At 42.6% G+C, this 16468-nt stretch overlaps 1 protein-coding gene across 1 annotated transcript in view; it reads left to right on the top strand.

Moving 5' to 3' along the window:
* Positions 1-16468, top strand: part of mapk8ip3 (mitogen-activated protein kinase 8 interacting protein 3) — a 179866-nt gene that overhangs the window by 58659 nt on the left and 104739 nt on the right. Inside the window, exons 9-11 of the mRNA XM_043711093.1 lie at positions 3810-3928; positions 9054-9065; positions 11064-11081. Coding sequence (XP_043567028.1) covers positions 3810-3928; positions 9054-9065; positions 11064-11081 — 149 coding nt within the window. The remainder of the gene's footprint in view (positions 1-3809; positions 3929-9053; positions 9066-11063; positions 11082-16468) is intronic.

Raw genomic sequence — 16468 nt, 5'->3', positions numbered from 1 at the left:
GGAGGTGACCTCATTGAAACCTACAAAACACCTAAAGGGATCGAGAGGTTAGATGCAGGAATTTCCCCCGGCTGGGTAGTCTGGAACCGGGGGCATGGTTTAGAAATGAAGAGAAAGCCACTCTAATGAGTTGGGGTGGATTTCTCTTTCAATCAGAGGAAATCTTAGGAATTATCTATCCCAAAGGGATGTGCAAACTCAGACTTTGAGTATGGTTAAGGTAGAGTTTGATAGATTTCTAGATATCAATGAAGGAGAGAAATGTAGAGAATTGGATAATCAGCCATGATCATTTTGAATAACAGAACAAGTATCATGGGCTGAATGGCCTACTCCTCCTATGTTCTAGGCTAACGTTTTGAGTCTAGATGACTCTTCTTCAGACCTGAAGTGAAGTGCAGAGGGACAGCATGTATGCTTTAGTTCGGGGTTAGGAGGGGATGGGTGTAGGGTGTTGGCGAAGAAAAGGCTTTAGTAGTTTACATTAAGTGATTGGAAAACGCGAATGGCAGAACTATGGTGTGTCTCCTGCCAGACACAAAAAGACAGTAAGTGGGATGCAGCACCCTACACCCACTACCCCCACCACCACCCCAAACTGTAGCATAAATGCTGTCTGTCCACACTTCAGCTCTGATGAAGGGTCATCTAGACTGAAAACATTAGCTCGCTCTCTCTCCATGGATGCTGCCTGACCCGCTGTGATCTCCAGCATTTCTTGTTTTCAGTACCGATTCCAGCATCTGCAGTAATTTGTTCAGACCTCCTATGTTCCATCCTGCCAATGAAATTCCTGGCGTAGACATCTGGGGCACTGTGCAAGGCACCCAGAGAAGCTGACACTGGGCCTTGCGTTGGCATTCCCAGAGGGTTTGCAGAGGCCTGGCAGCTGAGATAACGGTGGAGTGCTCGTTAACATTCTGGTATCTCCAGATCTCCAGGTGTTGGGTTTGTCGTACTGCTGTCCAACAGCAGCTGAGTGATCCTGAAGCTGGTAATTGGAATGTGGCTGCTATCTGTCCTCTTGGGCTGAAATGCTGCATTTCTCTCTCGTTCGATAGAATTTGACTCTGGGCCCACACTAGGGATGTAACCATGCCTACTGTACCTACTTGTTTTGTCTGATGTTATCCTCCTCCAAGTTGAGGGTAGCGAGTGACCATAGTCCAATCCGAGTAGATAAAAGAGCTAAGGATTGTCGGGGATCTTAGCCACAGATATTGCTGTGTTACAGCTGGCACGGTATGTCACTCCAACCCAGATAAGGGAATTACCTAAAAGCAAAATACTGTGGATGCTGGCGATACAAAACTGAAATAACTGCACAGGGTAATATGGTGACGGGATACTTACCTCTTTTTATTTACTCGTGCATGGGCTCTGACAACCCAGCTCAGAGCCAGTCCCTCGAGAGAGGAGAATACCCATGACTCCTGTTTATATATATCTTTAATATTTTATTGAACACTCAATCTATTTCTCCTCTAGGCTTTTTAAAAATACAAATTAACCTATTTTCTCAACCCGTTCAGAGATGTTGTGGTCAATTGGTGTGAGGCTGGAAAAGCACAGCAGCTCAGACAGCCTTTTATTGACGAAGGGTTATGGCCTGAAACGTTGACTTTCCTGCTCCTCGGATGCTGTCTGACCTGCTATGCTTTTCTAGCCTCACACCTATTGACTCTGACTTCCAGCATCTGCAGTCCTTCCTGTCTCCTGTTTGGAGATGTTATTACACACCTCTGGAGCAGGTGAGACTTGAACCCAGGTCCCCAGTCCAGGGATAGGGACATTACCACTGCATCACACAAGGGCCCCCAGGCTCCTGTTTATATCTGTCAGCCAGGACTCCCTGATTGTACCAGGTTAGCCTCCCCCATCAGGAGATTTGTATTTAATGAGATCCACCTTCATTCCCATTACTACAGAAACAAGAATGTTGGAGGAACTCTGGTCTGACAGCATCTGTGGAGAGAGAAACAGTTCTTCAGAAGTGAAATAGCAGAGTTTAGATTTTTAGATTAGATTCCCTACAGTATGGAAGCAGGTCATTTGGCCCAACAAGTCCACACCGACCCTCCGAAGAGCAACCCACCCAGACTCATTCCCCTACCCTATATTTATCTATTGACTAATGCATCTCACACTATGGGCAATTTCGTATGGCCAATTTACCTGACCTGCACATCTTTGGATTGTGGAAGGAAACCGGAGCACCCGGAGGAAACCCACGCAGACATGGGGAGACGGACAGTCACCTGAGGCAGGAATAGGACACGGATCCCTGGTGCTGTGAGACAGCAGTGCTAACTACTGAGCTACTATGTTGCCCCTTTGTTGGGAGGAGAGGGCTTCTATGTGTATGCCCTTATCGTTGTTTATTTTTCTGGGGAAATTTGGAGTGAAAATATGGAACAGTACAGCACAGGAGCAGGCCCTTCGGCCCTCCATGTCTGTTTTGACCATGATGCCATCTAACCTAATCCCATCTACCTGCATGCAATCTGTGTTCCTTTCTTCCCTGCCTGTATAGTTTCTGTTTAAATGCCTCTTAAATGTTGCTATTGTATCTACTTCAAACCACCTCTCCTGACAGCACATTTCAGGCACTCACCACTGTGTGTTTTATATTAAAAAAAAAAGCACTTACCTTGCACATCTCCTTTAAACTTGCCCCCTCTCTCCCCTTAACCTGCCTTCCCTAGTTTTTGACATTCCCAACCAGGAAGAAAGACTCAGATTATCCAGTATATCCATGCCTGTCATATTTCTTTCAGTTAATAGCCATAATTGGTCCAGTCTTGTTTCAAACCTTCTGTCGTTCCAGGAATCAGACTAGTTTTTTTCAGCACAGCTTTGTGGACCAAGAGGAATTTCCTTGTTTGGGCCCACTAAGCATACCTGCCTCCATCCCTGCAATCGTACAATATCCTATTCCCAGTTGGGGCACATTCAAAGCATTTAAAGATACCATGTGACTAAATTAGACAGGAAACCAACAAAATCCAGCTTCCAGAGTTTTGCAGCTATGAACCTGCCATCTGTCCTCTCTCTGTCTCACTGTAATGGTCCAGATCATGAACGTTTCTGATTTTGGTTATTATTTCAGCCATATTGGGTGGCCTTGACAATTTTTGCTGTAGTGTTGGCATTTTTCTTTTGCACAGAATTGTAAATATAGCATTCACTACCCTGTTGGCCAGAAGATTGATATTGTTAAAATGGAAATCCCAAATTCATACACACTGGGTTAGATATATGCTGTACTTAAATTAGAAAAGATTAGATTATCCTTATCTGGCTCCTGTAACAGATTTACAAAAATCTGGACCCCTTTTCTTTTATATGTTAAGGGTGTTGTCTTTTTAATTGTTCCAGACTGAGGTATCTTCTTTATATTTATTAGATTTAGATTTGTTTGTCTTTTCTTTCTGCTCTGTATTTTGGGGGAGGTATGTGCTGTGGGGAGGGTGGTCAGTCAGGGTTTTGTTTACAGTTGTTTGTTGCTTGTGATTGCACCTTGTTCTGCTGTCTTTTTTTTTGGAGAAAAATCAATAAAAATTAAACAAAAAAAGAATTGAATATAAACAAGTAATTTATAATTTAGATGACACTTTCTCCCATTTGCACTGTAAGACTGGGCTTTTGAATCTTGCCCAGAAAAGTAATGTTTACTTTGGTAATGGCGGCTGTAACACAATAAGATGGGTTACCCTGGTGATGCTTGGCTCACAAGACTCTGTATCGGGTGTGTAAGTCTGCTGTGTAATTTATGCACTAATCTGACTGTTGTAAATTGGGTCATTCAGCCCCACGCAAGGAATCGTAAATAAAGCGTTTGGGATAAACACGGAATCACTGTACCATGAGCTTTCCACTGCTGGGTCAGAAGTCATTGGCGATGTGGACGAAGGGGCGGATCTTCTCGGTAAGTCAAGCATGTGCAAATCTGTTCAGCTTGAATTTGTAAACAGGGGCAGATGCGAAAGAAAAACCGATTCCATTAGAATTCCCAAATGATTTTCAATGTGTTTGTTTGTCTTGAAGCCACGGTGAAGGTGTAAAAGTTCAATTTAGAAAATGCTGAATTCTTTGTCAGCGCAACAAAATATTTTCTTTCCTTACTAAATGTGAAGGCGCTTCGTCATTAATTGGTAGAATTTAAAACAAATTAAGTTCTTTCAAATTTCTGCAAAAAGAACAAATTATTTGTGTTTGTGATACTTGGCATTTTTCATGCCATGTTCAAGAGAGCAAGAGAAATGTTTGCCCATTTCCCCAAGTTCATTAGGATGGTCTGATCTCTTCCAAATTTTCTTTCTCGTTCTCAGGAATTACTTTGCCTTTGCTCTCTGTCTCAAATTTTGATACGGTCGAGTTTAGGGCACTCCCCACATGGGAGTTGATCGTAGACATTGACCCATTCTACAATGCAGTAATAAGTGTCATTACCCTGCCTCAGTGAGTTTTGCCTAGTTGCTGAATCCTCATTTGCAGTCACTGAGTCAGTATTGTTGAGCGGTCAGAATTTGATAGATTGAGCATATTTTAAAAGTTCTGCGACCTGTGTTGAGCACATGTTTGCTTTATAATTTTAAGCGTTGTTTTTAAAAACATCTATTTGGAGATTGCAAAAAGAAGTGGTCAAGCTTGATATTGCTGAGTTTCACATTTAACCTTTTATTTTTAGGGGCCTTTTACTATCTTTCAATATTAAACCTCTAAGTAATGACTTAAAAAAAATCTACGTATAATATCCAGCAAATGATATGAGTTCTGCCTAAATGTAAAATGTCAATGTGTGTAGCTAAATATTTTGCCTATTCATTCAGTGGCTGTTCCCATTGCACTCACTAATTGCAATAAGGATGGAGCATGTGACATTTCCTCATATCTTTGCTGATGCTATGTAGCAACCGACCAGCAGAAAACTATAAAAAAACGCATGTCTCGTCCATTGATTTACATTCTAATGGCACATCCACAATGAATAATTCACGATGTGGGAAACTATGAACTGCATTCCAGCATTTCATAGAACAACATTTTGGTCCTTAAATCAGTTACCCATCAACTCCTTTGTTTTATTAAAAGTTAAGAACCTCATTGATAAATAAATACCAAACTAAATTAAGTAAGACATTTGATCCATTATCCTTTTTCCTGATAATAGGTTTACGCACAAAATGCAGTATTACATATGTCTGCTTCCTGCCTAACAACCCAGAGTCCCAGCAGTCTCACTTTATAAGTGCTTTGGGTGCTTACTCAGATAATCTTCATTATGTATCTATTTGAACAATGCAAGTAACTTACTCTTAAGAGTCACACTTTTGATTTGGAGGTTCTGTATTTGATAAAGGATCAACATGGAGCTGCAGTGTGGGGAGCATTTTGATCTTGATACAGGAAGCTGTGCACTTCCTTTCAAAATTCTTCCATCCAGTTAACATGGAATTAGATGGAAGTCCAACAAAAATAGTGACTGACATGTCATGATTGGACAAAAACAGTTTGGAGAAGACTGACTGCTTGTTTCAACCATTAATTCCACCCCCCCCATCACACATTATGCTTTAAGTTCATTTTTCCAGTGTCTGCAGTGCTTCCTCTACCTATTTTTCATGATTTAGAATAAGCACACTTGGCAGTGGCCTGGGCATGTGTTCTCTGCCTCAGATTCACAGCTAATTACCGAACTGGAGTTAAGGGCAGTCAGACCAAGTCAGTTGTACAAGTGAGCAACCTGCCTCCTTTGACTGACATCTTTGACTCGTGTGTTGACAATAGATTAGTAACCGTCGCCGTGCAGTCAGACCCCCTCCATCAAGGTTGTGCTCAGGAAAACTGCTCTTTTGTCAGTAACCTGTGAATGAAGATTTCAGCCCCTGTTGACCTCTAGTAATTCGAGCATGTTTCATCAGAAATGTAAAGTTAAAATCCTTTCTTAATTGGCGACCAGCAAGTACAAATGACCTAAGACTGCTCCTCCCCAGATGTGTCATTACAATGCTCACTGTGCTCTGATACCAAAATCTCGGCAGCTTAACACACAGTTCCTGTAAATCGCTTCCACCTTGCCACAAAGGGTTTCTGTCTGTTTGTGGGGGGAAGGAATGTCTGTATCACTGGTGTAGGTTTGGAGGCAGAAATCTTTTACCGGACTAGAGTCTGCATTTGCGGTTGGAGTTGTCCAAAATGTGCAATTTGGATTCTCAGAAGAAATATTTTAAGGTGCACCCAGAAACTTGCTTTCGGCTTCGAGCTCATTCTCCTTACCCCAAAACTAAAAGCTACATTGCTCGCCAAATAGAAGCATTGACATTGGCTAGCTCCCAGATTGCATGTTGTCGCTACCTTTCAGCTCATCCAATAGCATGTGATATCCCATGGATATGAACATCAAAGGGGCACTGGTCATGTGAACTTGCTGCTCTGCTAAGTAACAATTAATGGGTTTCTGTGCAGTAAATGACTGTCAAAATGTAATTCCAGTTCTCGGGAAGGGTCCTCTCAACTCCACCACACCCTTTACAATAGAATTCTCCTGAAAATCAGACCACATTGTCCAACAATGTCTCTTGTTTTTCTGTCCAAACTCTGCACTCGTTCACCTTGCTTTGTTCTCTGACCTGAGGCAAAATTGAGTGAATGCCTTGCTAAATTAGATTACATTACAGTATGGAAACAGACCCTTCGGCCCAACAAGTCCACACCGACCCGCCGAAGCGCAACCCACCCATATTGCTTTGTTCTCTGACCTGAGGCAAAATTGAGTGAATGCCTTGCTAAATGTGGTAGGGAAAAAATATTTCTGATCACGAATGGTTCTAATAATAGGGTGAAACTACCAAAGAGAACTTAGCCCCAAAACTGAGCGTCCAGATTGACTTAGGGAATTGAACCCGGGTCTCCGGCGCTGTGAGGCAGCAGTGCTAACCACTGTGCCACCGTGCCTGCACAATGTGGTAGGGAAAAAATATTTCTGATCACGAATGGGTCTAATAATAGGGTGAAACTACCAAAGAGAACTTAGCCCCAAAACTGAGCGTCCAGATTGACTTAATGATTTGTCTCATTCTCTGTTAAAGGGATAGATCAATTGTTATTGTCAGAAATGTGGGTCCCTTTAAGGGTGAAATGGAACAGTCCCAGAGTTTGATTGAGACCAGGTTACACTCACTAGACTTCTATTTTTAAAGAATTAGGGTCTTCCCTTTTTAGGAGGGGCGGACTGGGAACCGATTCCAAGAGGGAAAGGTGGAAACTGGGGTTGATGCTAAAGTGTAAATTTACAATAAAATCTTTGTTAAATTTTGCAAGTTTATTTTGACTTTTTTGCCTGGTTCAACATTTGGATATCAGTCTGCTAAACACCAGTGCTTAGGAAATGCAGTTTGTTGCATTTCCAGTTAGTCTGCAGGGACCTGGATACTATTTACAGCAAACATCATGCCCCTGTACAAAGCTACTCACATGCATTAACACCCTCCCTCTCTCTCAGCCAGTGGTGTTAATGCCAACATTTGCCATCAGCTAGCAGGTGCATTCAGTAATGGGTGGGTTATCCACTCGGTAGGATTACTGCCTCAAAAGAGAATTTCAGGAACATCCTTGGGCTTTTCTCACTCTGGGAAGAATCCTGATAATTGGGCAAGGCTTTGCCAGTGGGAAGAGAAAAGATGAAGGACACTCCTTACAGCCGATCACACCCCACCTCAATGTACAATGTTATACAATGATGTTTTCACACAAGTAATAGTTACACAATGTATCACTATGTATGGATAAGCTGTTATATTTACATTTAAGGAAACTGAATAATATACAGTGAAGTCCTACATTAATACCATTATATAGTGCTCATTCTTAATCTCAGCCTCAGAGCAACACTCTGCCATGATAATGTTTTCATACAGTAATGCACTTGTACAATAACACTAGTATAGCTTACTCAGTGCAGTTTGACCAGTGACACTTACACAGCCATGTATTTGTACTCTCTCTCTGTCCTACACAATACAGACATCGGAGTGTGCCTTTGCCAGTGAAGTTCTGTAATGCCAGACTGCAAGACAGATATAATTTGTCTTGCTGCATGCAGGATATTGTGCTGAAAAGCTGACACTGCATTTCCTTCACAGAAAAGATTGATTAAATTTAGCAAACTCTGCCAAATTAATAATCTGTCTCACCGGTGAAAGTATTGCAGTAAGACACTAACACTACTGCAGTATTCAACTCATTCCCACAATGCTGCCCCTTTTGGGTTTAATGCGGTGAGGTTAGAATGGCTCAATTATCTTAAACAACTGGTCAAAGTAACAATCCAGTCGGAACTCTGATTTGTGTGGTGAGCTGTCCTTTCAGAACGGAGACAAATGGCTGCAAAGAACATGGAATAAGGAACTGCTGGCTCAGCTCAGCTCAGCACAGTGATGCTGTGTAGTGGCCCATTTCTACTCCAAGGCAGAATTTCCCCTGTCCTGCTGCGGTGCTGTAGAGCTGAATCCGTCTGCTCCATCATTCTTGCTACCAGGGCTGGAGACAATTTTAAAAAGAAACAAACAAAATTACTTTCTCTAGAGTATGAGGCTGGACAATGGCTTGGAAATGGTAGCAAAACAAAATTCTCTTTAACCGTACACATTCTGACCAAAGTGAAAATCTACCAATTTCGGAGCCGTTTTATAAATCCTGAGTCCACCAGTGGTTGTCCCATCACCATTGTAAGATTTGCAAATAAGTGACCAGTTAACGCCATTGGCAGTTTTGGTGTTGAATTTGTGCTGTAGAGACTCTAAGCTAGCGTGTTGCTAGAAATGTACTTGAGTTTTTGATCTGCTCATGTCTTACACACTCATCACTGGGTCTGGCCTCTATTATTCCATTTCCGCAGTCACTTGAAATGCCTGCCAGGATCACTGATGGGATTTTCTTTTATGTTGGGACTTTATTTTTGGAACTTAAATTATTGATTGACTTTTTATTTGTTTTTTGCTTCCTTTTTATCCTCCCGGTCTGTGTCTGCTTGGCGCTGGACATCTCCATAGGAGAGTTTTCAGGTGTGTATCTCTCCTCTGATTGGTGTGTTTGTGTTGGTGCTGTACACATTGTCATTGCTACCCCTCTCTTACCCCCCTCCCACGACTGCTGTGTCCCCTCACTTCCACCTTTTGACCAGTGCTTCCCATCTGGTTCACTGAGCCTGCCCCTTAGTTGCACTACAGAGTGGAACACCTCCATTCCACCCCACCTCTGCATCCTGCAGCGATGAAACTTGCTCAGCTAAAGTTGCTCACTCGTGCACGACGTCTCCAGGGCTCTCCTCCATCAAACAGCTGTTTTCTGATTTAAATCCGCAGTTAGATTTGTTGGGTGGGGGTACGAAAGCGGTTGCAGTCTCTCACCTCCTTATGTCCTCGTCGTCAGGGGCGTTGGACTCCAATGCTACAGGCTCCAAGTTACACTCCCCACCCACTGAATCACCACTCCACCATGGCTACTCAACTCTTGTACTGAGTAGCACCTAGCGTCAATCTAAGGCTCAAAGGGAGGAAGCCCAGAAAACTGCACCACTCCATTCTCTGGGCCATTCATAGTGCAGCATTGATGTTGGCCATTGCATAGAGTTCAATCAGATCTGCTGAATGTGTTTAAAAATAAACATCTGGTAGTTTAGATGAAGGGGCAGAGGGCTATAAAATATTGGAGATCTCAATGCCTGTCTACTATAAAGACAAAAGGCAACATTTGAAAGTTCTTATTGCAAGGAGTGCCCTTTTGATTCTAACTGAGGCAGTGGTCGATACCTCCCTCCATGTCATCCTTCATGTTCAGCTCGAGTCTCTGAAAAACAAAATACTACAGATGCTGGACCTTGAAATAAAAACTGGGGACTTCTATAAATTCCCAGCTTCCCTGGCAGCATCTGTGGAGAGAGAAATGGTTCATGTTTCAGGCCTCTCAGCTAATGAAGAATCATTATCCTGAGACATTAACTTGTTTCTGTCTCCACAGTTAACTGCCCAGCACCTCCAGTGTTTTTTGCTTCTGTTTTAAGTTTTCCTCATTTTGAGTGGGATGCAATTACGCATACACTTATTGAAATGGAGGAGGGATGGTGAGTGAGTGCTGAACTTGGGTTGGTGTCCTTGCTTGAGATACTTGGTCTTGCAGAACTGTCCCACCCCTCATCCTCACCCTCAATATTCAGGGAAAAAAAATGATTTCTCATTTTTGACTTAATCTTGAAAAGAGAGAATACACATCCTTGGGACTTGGGGACTATACCGGCGCAGTCATTCTGTAATGACTCCAGAGGGTGCTGGAAAACCAGAAGGCTTTCATCTTTCAGAGTCCTGATGCTTTTAGCAATCCAGATGGGCCTTTGTGCATTTCTGATCCGAGAAAACAACGTCAAGCTGATGTTCCCTTGAATTTAAGAGCCTTTGTCTCTGAGATTGTCACCTACCACCATTGGCTGGAGCTGCCCCTGACTTCACTGAGCGGGCGATGTAACCATCTTCCTGCTGCCAAACCTTGGCAAAGTTACAGTGGGGGGAACACCTTGGAGTAAATCCAAGTTACACACGCTGAACATTCCTGGGACTGTCTGTCTCTGGCACTCCCTCTCAGTCGTGCACCTCAGATTATGTCCCGAGTGTGAAATGAGTCTGCACTGTGGGCAAAGAGCAGACTCCCTGGCACGTCTTCCGCAGCGCTCAGCTTCCTTTCCCCCTGTGACAGTTGGGTGCAGAGTTGGCCTGCCAGAAACATGTGTGTCTGCTTCACCCAAGAACAATCTGGCCCAGCTCCCCCCCTCTCCCCCCTGCTACCCCCTCCAGGCCCTTGTGACCCTCTGTGCATGGGGCAGTCAGTAATCCTGGAAGGGTAGTGGTGCATTCACCTCACGAGATGTATCACAGTGCAGAGGAGCAGTGGAAAGTTTATCAGCAGTCAGATCAATGTGAAGGCTGACAAACTGTGAACCAGTGCATATAATGGCTTTTCTCTCTCTTTTCTGCTCGCTTACTCCCGCCCATATCGGACTGCCCTCTTAGTTCGTGATGATTTCTTCGGTAAGGTTCCTGCCACCATTTCTCCTTCTTCCTTCATACATCTTCATACACTTTTTTGGAGTTTTTTTTCCCTTTTTGCTTTTGTAGTGTAGTGAAAGGCTGGGAAATGGTGGCTGCTTGCATTTTGATCTTTCCAGTTTGGTTGTGTCTTTGCGTTCCTAGTTTGTGATGTATCACTGCTGTTGGCTGACATTCCTGTTCACATGCTACTTTGATTCCCCAAATTTTCACTTAATTTTCAGGCAGACTAAGAACCATCCACCACAGAGTGTTCTTTCCCTGAATGTTTCAAAAATGGGTGTCTTTAAAGGAGGTCGTTGAATTGACAATATGTGCTTTAATTTGATTGAAATCTAATGCGTGTTACTCCAGAGCAGTTAGTTTGAATCGGTTTTTGACGAAGAGTGATCATTGAAAGAAGTTACGCTGGTTATTGTTAAATTGAATTGAAATTATACTTAAGTTTGTTCTGATTGTAAATGCTCTGAATCCAGTAAATCACTGGTTTAACGATCTGTAACACTGCCTCTGACTGCTCAGTCAGTTCTCCTAAGAATAACTTTCATTTCAAGCTGAGAGATTTAATTTTTTTAAAAAGAATTAGGAAAGATTTTCTCATTTTCGCGCATGCACCTGAATGCTATACCTAGTGCATTTTCAGTTTCTAAATCAAGTATTGTATAGAATCTAATACTTAACCTGTCGCCTTGCCAACAACTAGTGCTCACTTTGCCTGCATATATCAAATGTTAATGAATGAGATTAAAGCTGGGAAACACTTCTTTAATGAAACTGTCTGGCTTAGGTTGTAGCAAATGATGGAATTAATTCTTCAGGTGGCTTGATGTTGAAAGTTACGTTGGATACGCACATTGATTTTAAAAAAAAGAGTGGCGATGTGGCTTAAGAGGATTTTTCTGAATTGGAGACAGTTAAAGGTTGTTGATAAGTTTTGATATTTGAATGTGAGACTTTTTCAGGTCATCCACAATGAAGTGTGCTGTGCCTCTGATCTCAGTGTGACACCACGAACATTGAGTGAAAAATGCAGTTGTCGTAAGGATTACTCATGAACTAATTATCTTGAACAAGTATTTAACTTTTTGGCATGAATTGACCCTTCAACACCAGCCCATATAACGTGCAGACCAGCATATGATTGTGTATGTGCAGAGAGCACTACGACTCTGTGGTAGAACTGCTATGGCCGAGTGTGAAACTCAGCAGTATTGCTAAATAAAAAAACCGAAAGAACTGTGGATGCTGGAAATCAGAAGCAAAAACAGAAATGGCTGGGAAAGCTCAGCAGGTCTGTGAAGAAAAGTCAGAGTTAATGTTTTGGGTTCAGTAACTCTTCCTCCGAACAGTAACAACTGTGATGCTGTTTTGTGGCGCAATGAGAGCAGTCTTTGCTTTACCTGAGCAAAAGACATTTGACTCTTCAAGAAGTTGGGTTTGGAAATAATTTATTTTTTCTTTATTCACTCATGGGATGAGGCTGTTGCTGACTAGGCCAGCATTTATTACCCATCCCTAATTGCCCAGAGGGCAGTTAAGAATCAAGGGTCTAGTATCACATGGTGGCAGTTTCATTCCCTAATGGACATTAGTGAGCCAGATAGGTTTTTCCAACAATTGAGCATTAGACTCTTAATTCCATTTTCTGGAATTCCATGACTGGATTCGAACCTGGGTCCTCGGAACATTGTCTGGGTCTCTAGATTAAAAGTTCAGTGATAATACCACTAGGTGATTGTTTCCCCCTATGTAAGCAAGAAGCATTTTTATTTGATTAATTATTGTCACATGTACTTAAGTACAGTGAAAAGTTTTGTTTTGCGTGCACTGCAGGCAGGTCATACCATTCAAAGTGCATTCAGGTAATAGAACAGAGCAAGGAATACAAAGATAAGACCATAAGACATAGCAGTGGAAGTAAGGTCATTCGGCCCATCAAGTCCACTCCGCCATTTAATCATGGCTGATGGGCATTTCAACTCCACTTACCTGCATTCTCCCCGTAGCCCTTAATTCCTTGTGACATCAAGAATTTATCAATCTCTGCCTTGAAGCCATTTAGCGTCCCGGCCTCCACTGCACTCCGCGGCAATGAATTCCACAGGCCCACCACCCTCTGGCTGAAGAAATGTCTCCGCATTTCTGTTCTGAATTTACCCCCTCTAATTCTAAGGCTGTGCCCACGGGTCCTAGTCTCCTCGTCTAACGGAAACAATTTCCTAGCGTCCACCCTTTCCAAGCCATGTATTATCTTGTAAGTTTCTATTAGATCTCCCCTTAACCTTCTAAACTCCAATGAATACAATTCTAGGATCCTCAGCCGTTCCTCGTATGTTAGACCTGCCATTCCAGGGATCATCTGTGTGAATCTCTGCTGGACACGCTCCAGTGCCAGTATGTCCCTCCTGAGGTGTGGGGCCCAAAACTGGACACAGTACTCCAAATGGGGCCTAACCAGAGCTTTATAAAGGCTCAGTAGCACATTACTGCTTTTATATTCCAACCCTCTTGAGATAAATGACAACATTGCATTTGCTTTCTGAATCACGGAGTCAACCTGCATGTTTACCTTTAGAGAATCCTCGATTAGCACTCTCAGATCCCTTTGTACTTTGGCTTTATGAATTTTCTCACCGTTTAGAAAGTAGTCCATGCTTGTATTCTTTTTTCCAAAGTGCAAGACTTCACATTTGCTCACATTGAATTCCATCAGCCATTTCCTGGACCACTCTCCCAAACTGTCTAGATCCTTCTGCAGCCTCCCCACTTCCTCAGTACCACCTGCCTGTCCACCTAACTTTGTATCATCGGCAAACTTTGCTAGAATGCCCCCAGTCCCTTCATCCAGATCATTAATATATAACGTGAACAGCTGGGGCCCCAACACTGAACCCTGTGGGACACCGCTTGTCACCGGCTGCCATTCTGAAAAAGACCTTTTATCCCAGCTCTTTGCCTCCTGTCAGACAGCCAATCCTCAATCCATGCCAGTAGCTCACCTCGAACACCAAGATACGGCTGCAGAAAAGGTGCACGGAGAGTGAGATCAACCGTAAATTTGAAATTCGAGAGATCTATTCAGCACTCTAACAACAGCGGGGAAGAAGCTGCTCTCCAATCTGGTGCGTGTGTTTAAGCTTTTGTACCCTCTGCCCAACAGAAGTGGTTGGAAGAGATTATTCTGGGGTGGGTTGCACTTTCTGTGGAGTTGAGAACCAGCAATTAATTTTGTATGTTCAGAATCGGATTTACAAAAGATATTGAGCTCCCGTCCAAGGTCACAAAGTGGCCTTACACAACTGAAAGGTTCTGACTTAGGTCCTGGTTCTGAGTTCGTTGATTTTTATTACAAAGAAGGTGAGGCGGACCCTGATTGGGTTTCAACGTGGAAATGACGCATGCATTGAATTTAACTTAGAAGTATAAACCTGCAAGAAAGATGATGCAGTGGTAGTGTATGTACCTCCTGAGTTAGGAGATCTGAGTTCAAATCCCACCTGCTCCAGAGACAGGTAATAACTTGCCTGAACAGTTTGATTAGGAGATAATTATCATTTTTAGGGACATTTAAGCGACTCTTGGATAAGCACATGGTGGATAGTTCAATTAAGGCTATGTAGTTTAGTCTGATCTTAGAATAGGATAAAAGGCTGGCATGACATTGAGGGTCGAAGGACCTCGACTGTGCTGTACTGTTCTATATTCTAAAACACAGCAAGGGAAAGTAAAACCGGGGCACTGATATTAAAAATCTTGTGGTATGCTTTTGAATGAGAGCTTTCAGTATTTTGGACTGCAGTTAGCTGTTAATTCTCATACCTGGGACACCTTCTCCCATGTATAAATCCCCCCCCAACCCCAGCATACATACATACACACGCACACACATGACCTTATCATGCGGTCAGCTATTACACACAAAGTATGGCTACTTAATCTCTTAGACTGATCATTGTCTTTCGTCTGTCCAACTGCTCTTCTCTCTCTCTTTGGGCTCCATTCCCACTTATTGTTTATTCCTTACCCCCTCCCACTCCCATACCCTCTTCATAAAAAACAACTTTTTCATAGCTATCAGCAACTCTGAAGAAGGGTCACTCAACCAAAAATGTTAACCCTGACTTCTCTCCATAGATGGTGCCAGACCTGCTGAGATTTTTCAACAATTTCTGTTTTACACTCATGCTCATGTATGTTGTAAACATTATATTTTAAGGATTGATGTAATTTTTTTGACCGACAGAGGAAATGTTATGACAACGACACTTATAATTTACAGTTTCAGTCGACTTCAGCTTTACTCATCAAATTGATAAGTTAAAAACCGAAAGAACTGCGAACACTGTAAATCAGAAACAAAAGCAGAGGTTGCTGGAAAAACTCAGCAGGTCTGGCAGCATCTGTGAAGAGAAGTCAGAGTTAATGGTTCAGGTCTGGTGACCCTTTCTCAGCACAAATAATGCTGATAAGTTATGTTGTTAGTTATAAGAACATTTCCCGCAGTATATCTGATGAAAGCATTTACGTTCTCACTTGGACACAATTGCCAGATCCCGTAAGAGCATAATAAGTAGGAACAGACCATTCGGCCCCTTGAGCCCGCTCCACCATTCAATAGAACCATGGCTGATCTGACATTCCTCACATTCACTTACCTGTCCTTTCCTCGTACACACGATTCCCTCCTGACCAAGAATTTATCTATCTCAGCCTTGAATATACCCAAAGACTGTGCACCCACAGCTGTCCATGGAAAGGAGTTCCAAAGACAGACAATCTTCTGAGAGAAGAAATTCCTCCACATTTCAGTCTTAAATTGGTGCCCCTTTATTCTGAGACTGTGCCCTCTGGTCCTAGTCTTTCCCATGAGGGGAAACATCCTCTCAGCATTTACCCTGTCAACAATCCCATATGTTTGAACGAAATCATGTCTTAATCACATTCTTCTGGATTTACTTGTTGGTCAGATCAGGTTAATGATTGCAGGTTTACTTCCCTGAAAAATTCTGTTGAAACAGTTGGGCTTTTATAACAATCAATGGTAATGTCATTCTCAACATTTTTGAGACTAGCCTTCAATTCCAGGTTTTAATTGAATTTAAATTCCACCAGCTACCATGATGGGCTTGGAACACACCCCCCTGTATATTAACATTGCCATCTTGATTCTGAAGCAATGATTACAGTGTCACCATTTTCCACCAAGTAATCCTCTCAACAAATCCAAGATGGAAGACAGGAAGAATTGCTGGCTGTTACAGCTGCTCCTTTTTTCAGGTGATTTCCTCGAATTCCAGGAGTAGCAATTAGTATTTTATATGCTGTTGCATTGTTTTGGAACTTTGGAGAAAAAAAAGTCAAAACAACAG

This window comes from Chiloscyllium plagiosum, chromosome 21 (genome assembly GCF_004010195.1).
Source record: "Chiloscyllium plagiosum isolate BGI_BamShark_2017 chromosome 21, ASM401019v2, whole genome shotgun sequence".
NCBI lineage: Eukaryota > Metazoa > Chordata > Chondrichthyes > Orectolobiformes > Hemiscylliidae > Chiloscyllium > Chiloscyllium plagiosum.
Note: the sequence above shows the minus strand (reverse complement) of the source record. Positions and strands in the feature narration are given on the sequence as shown.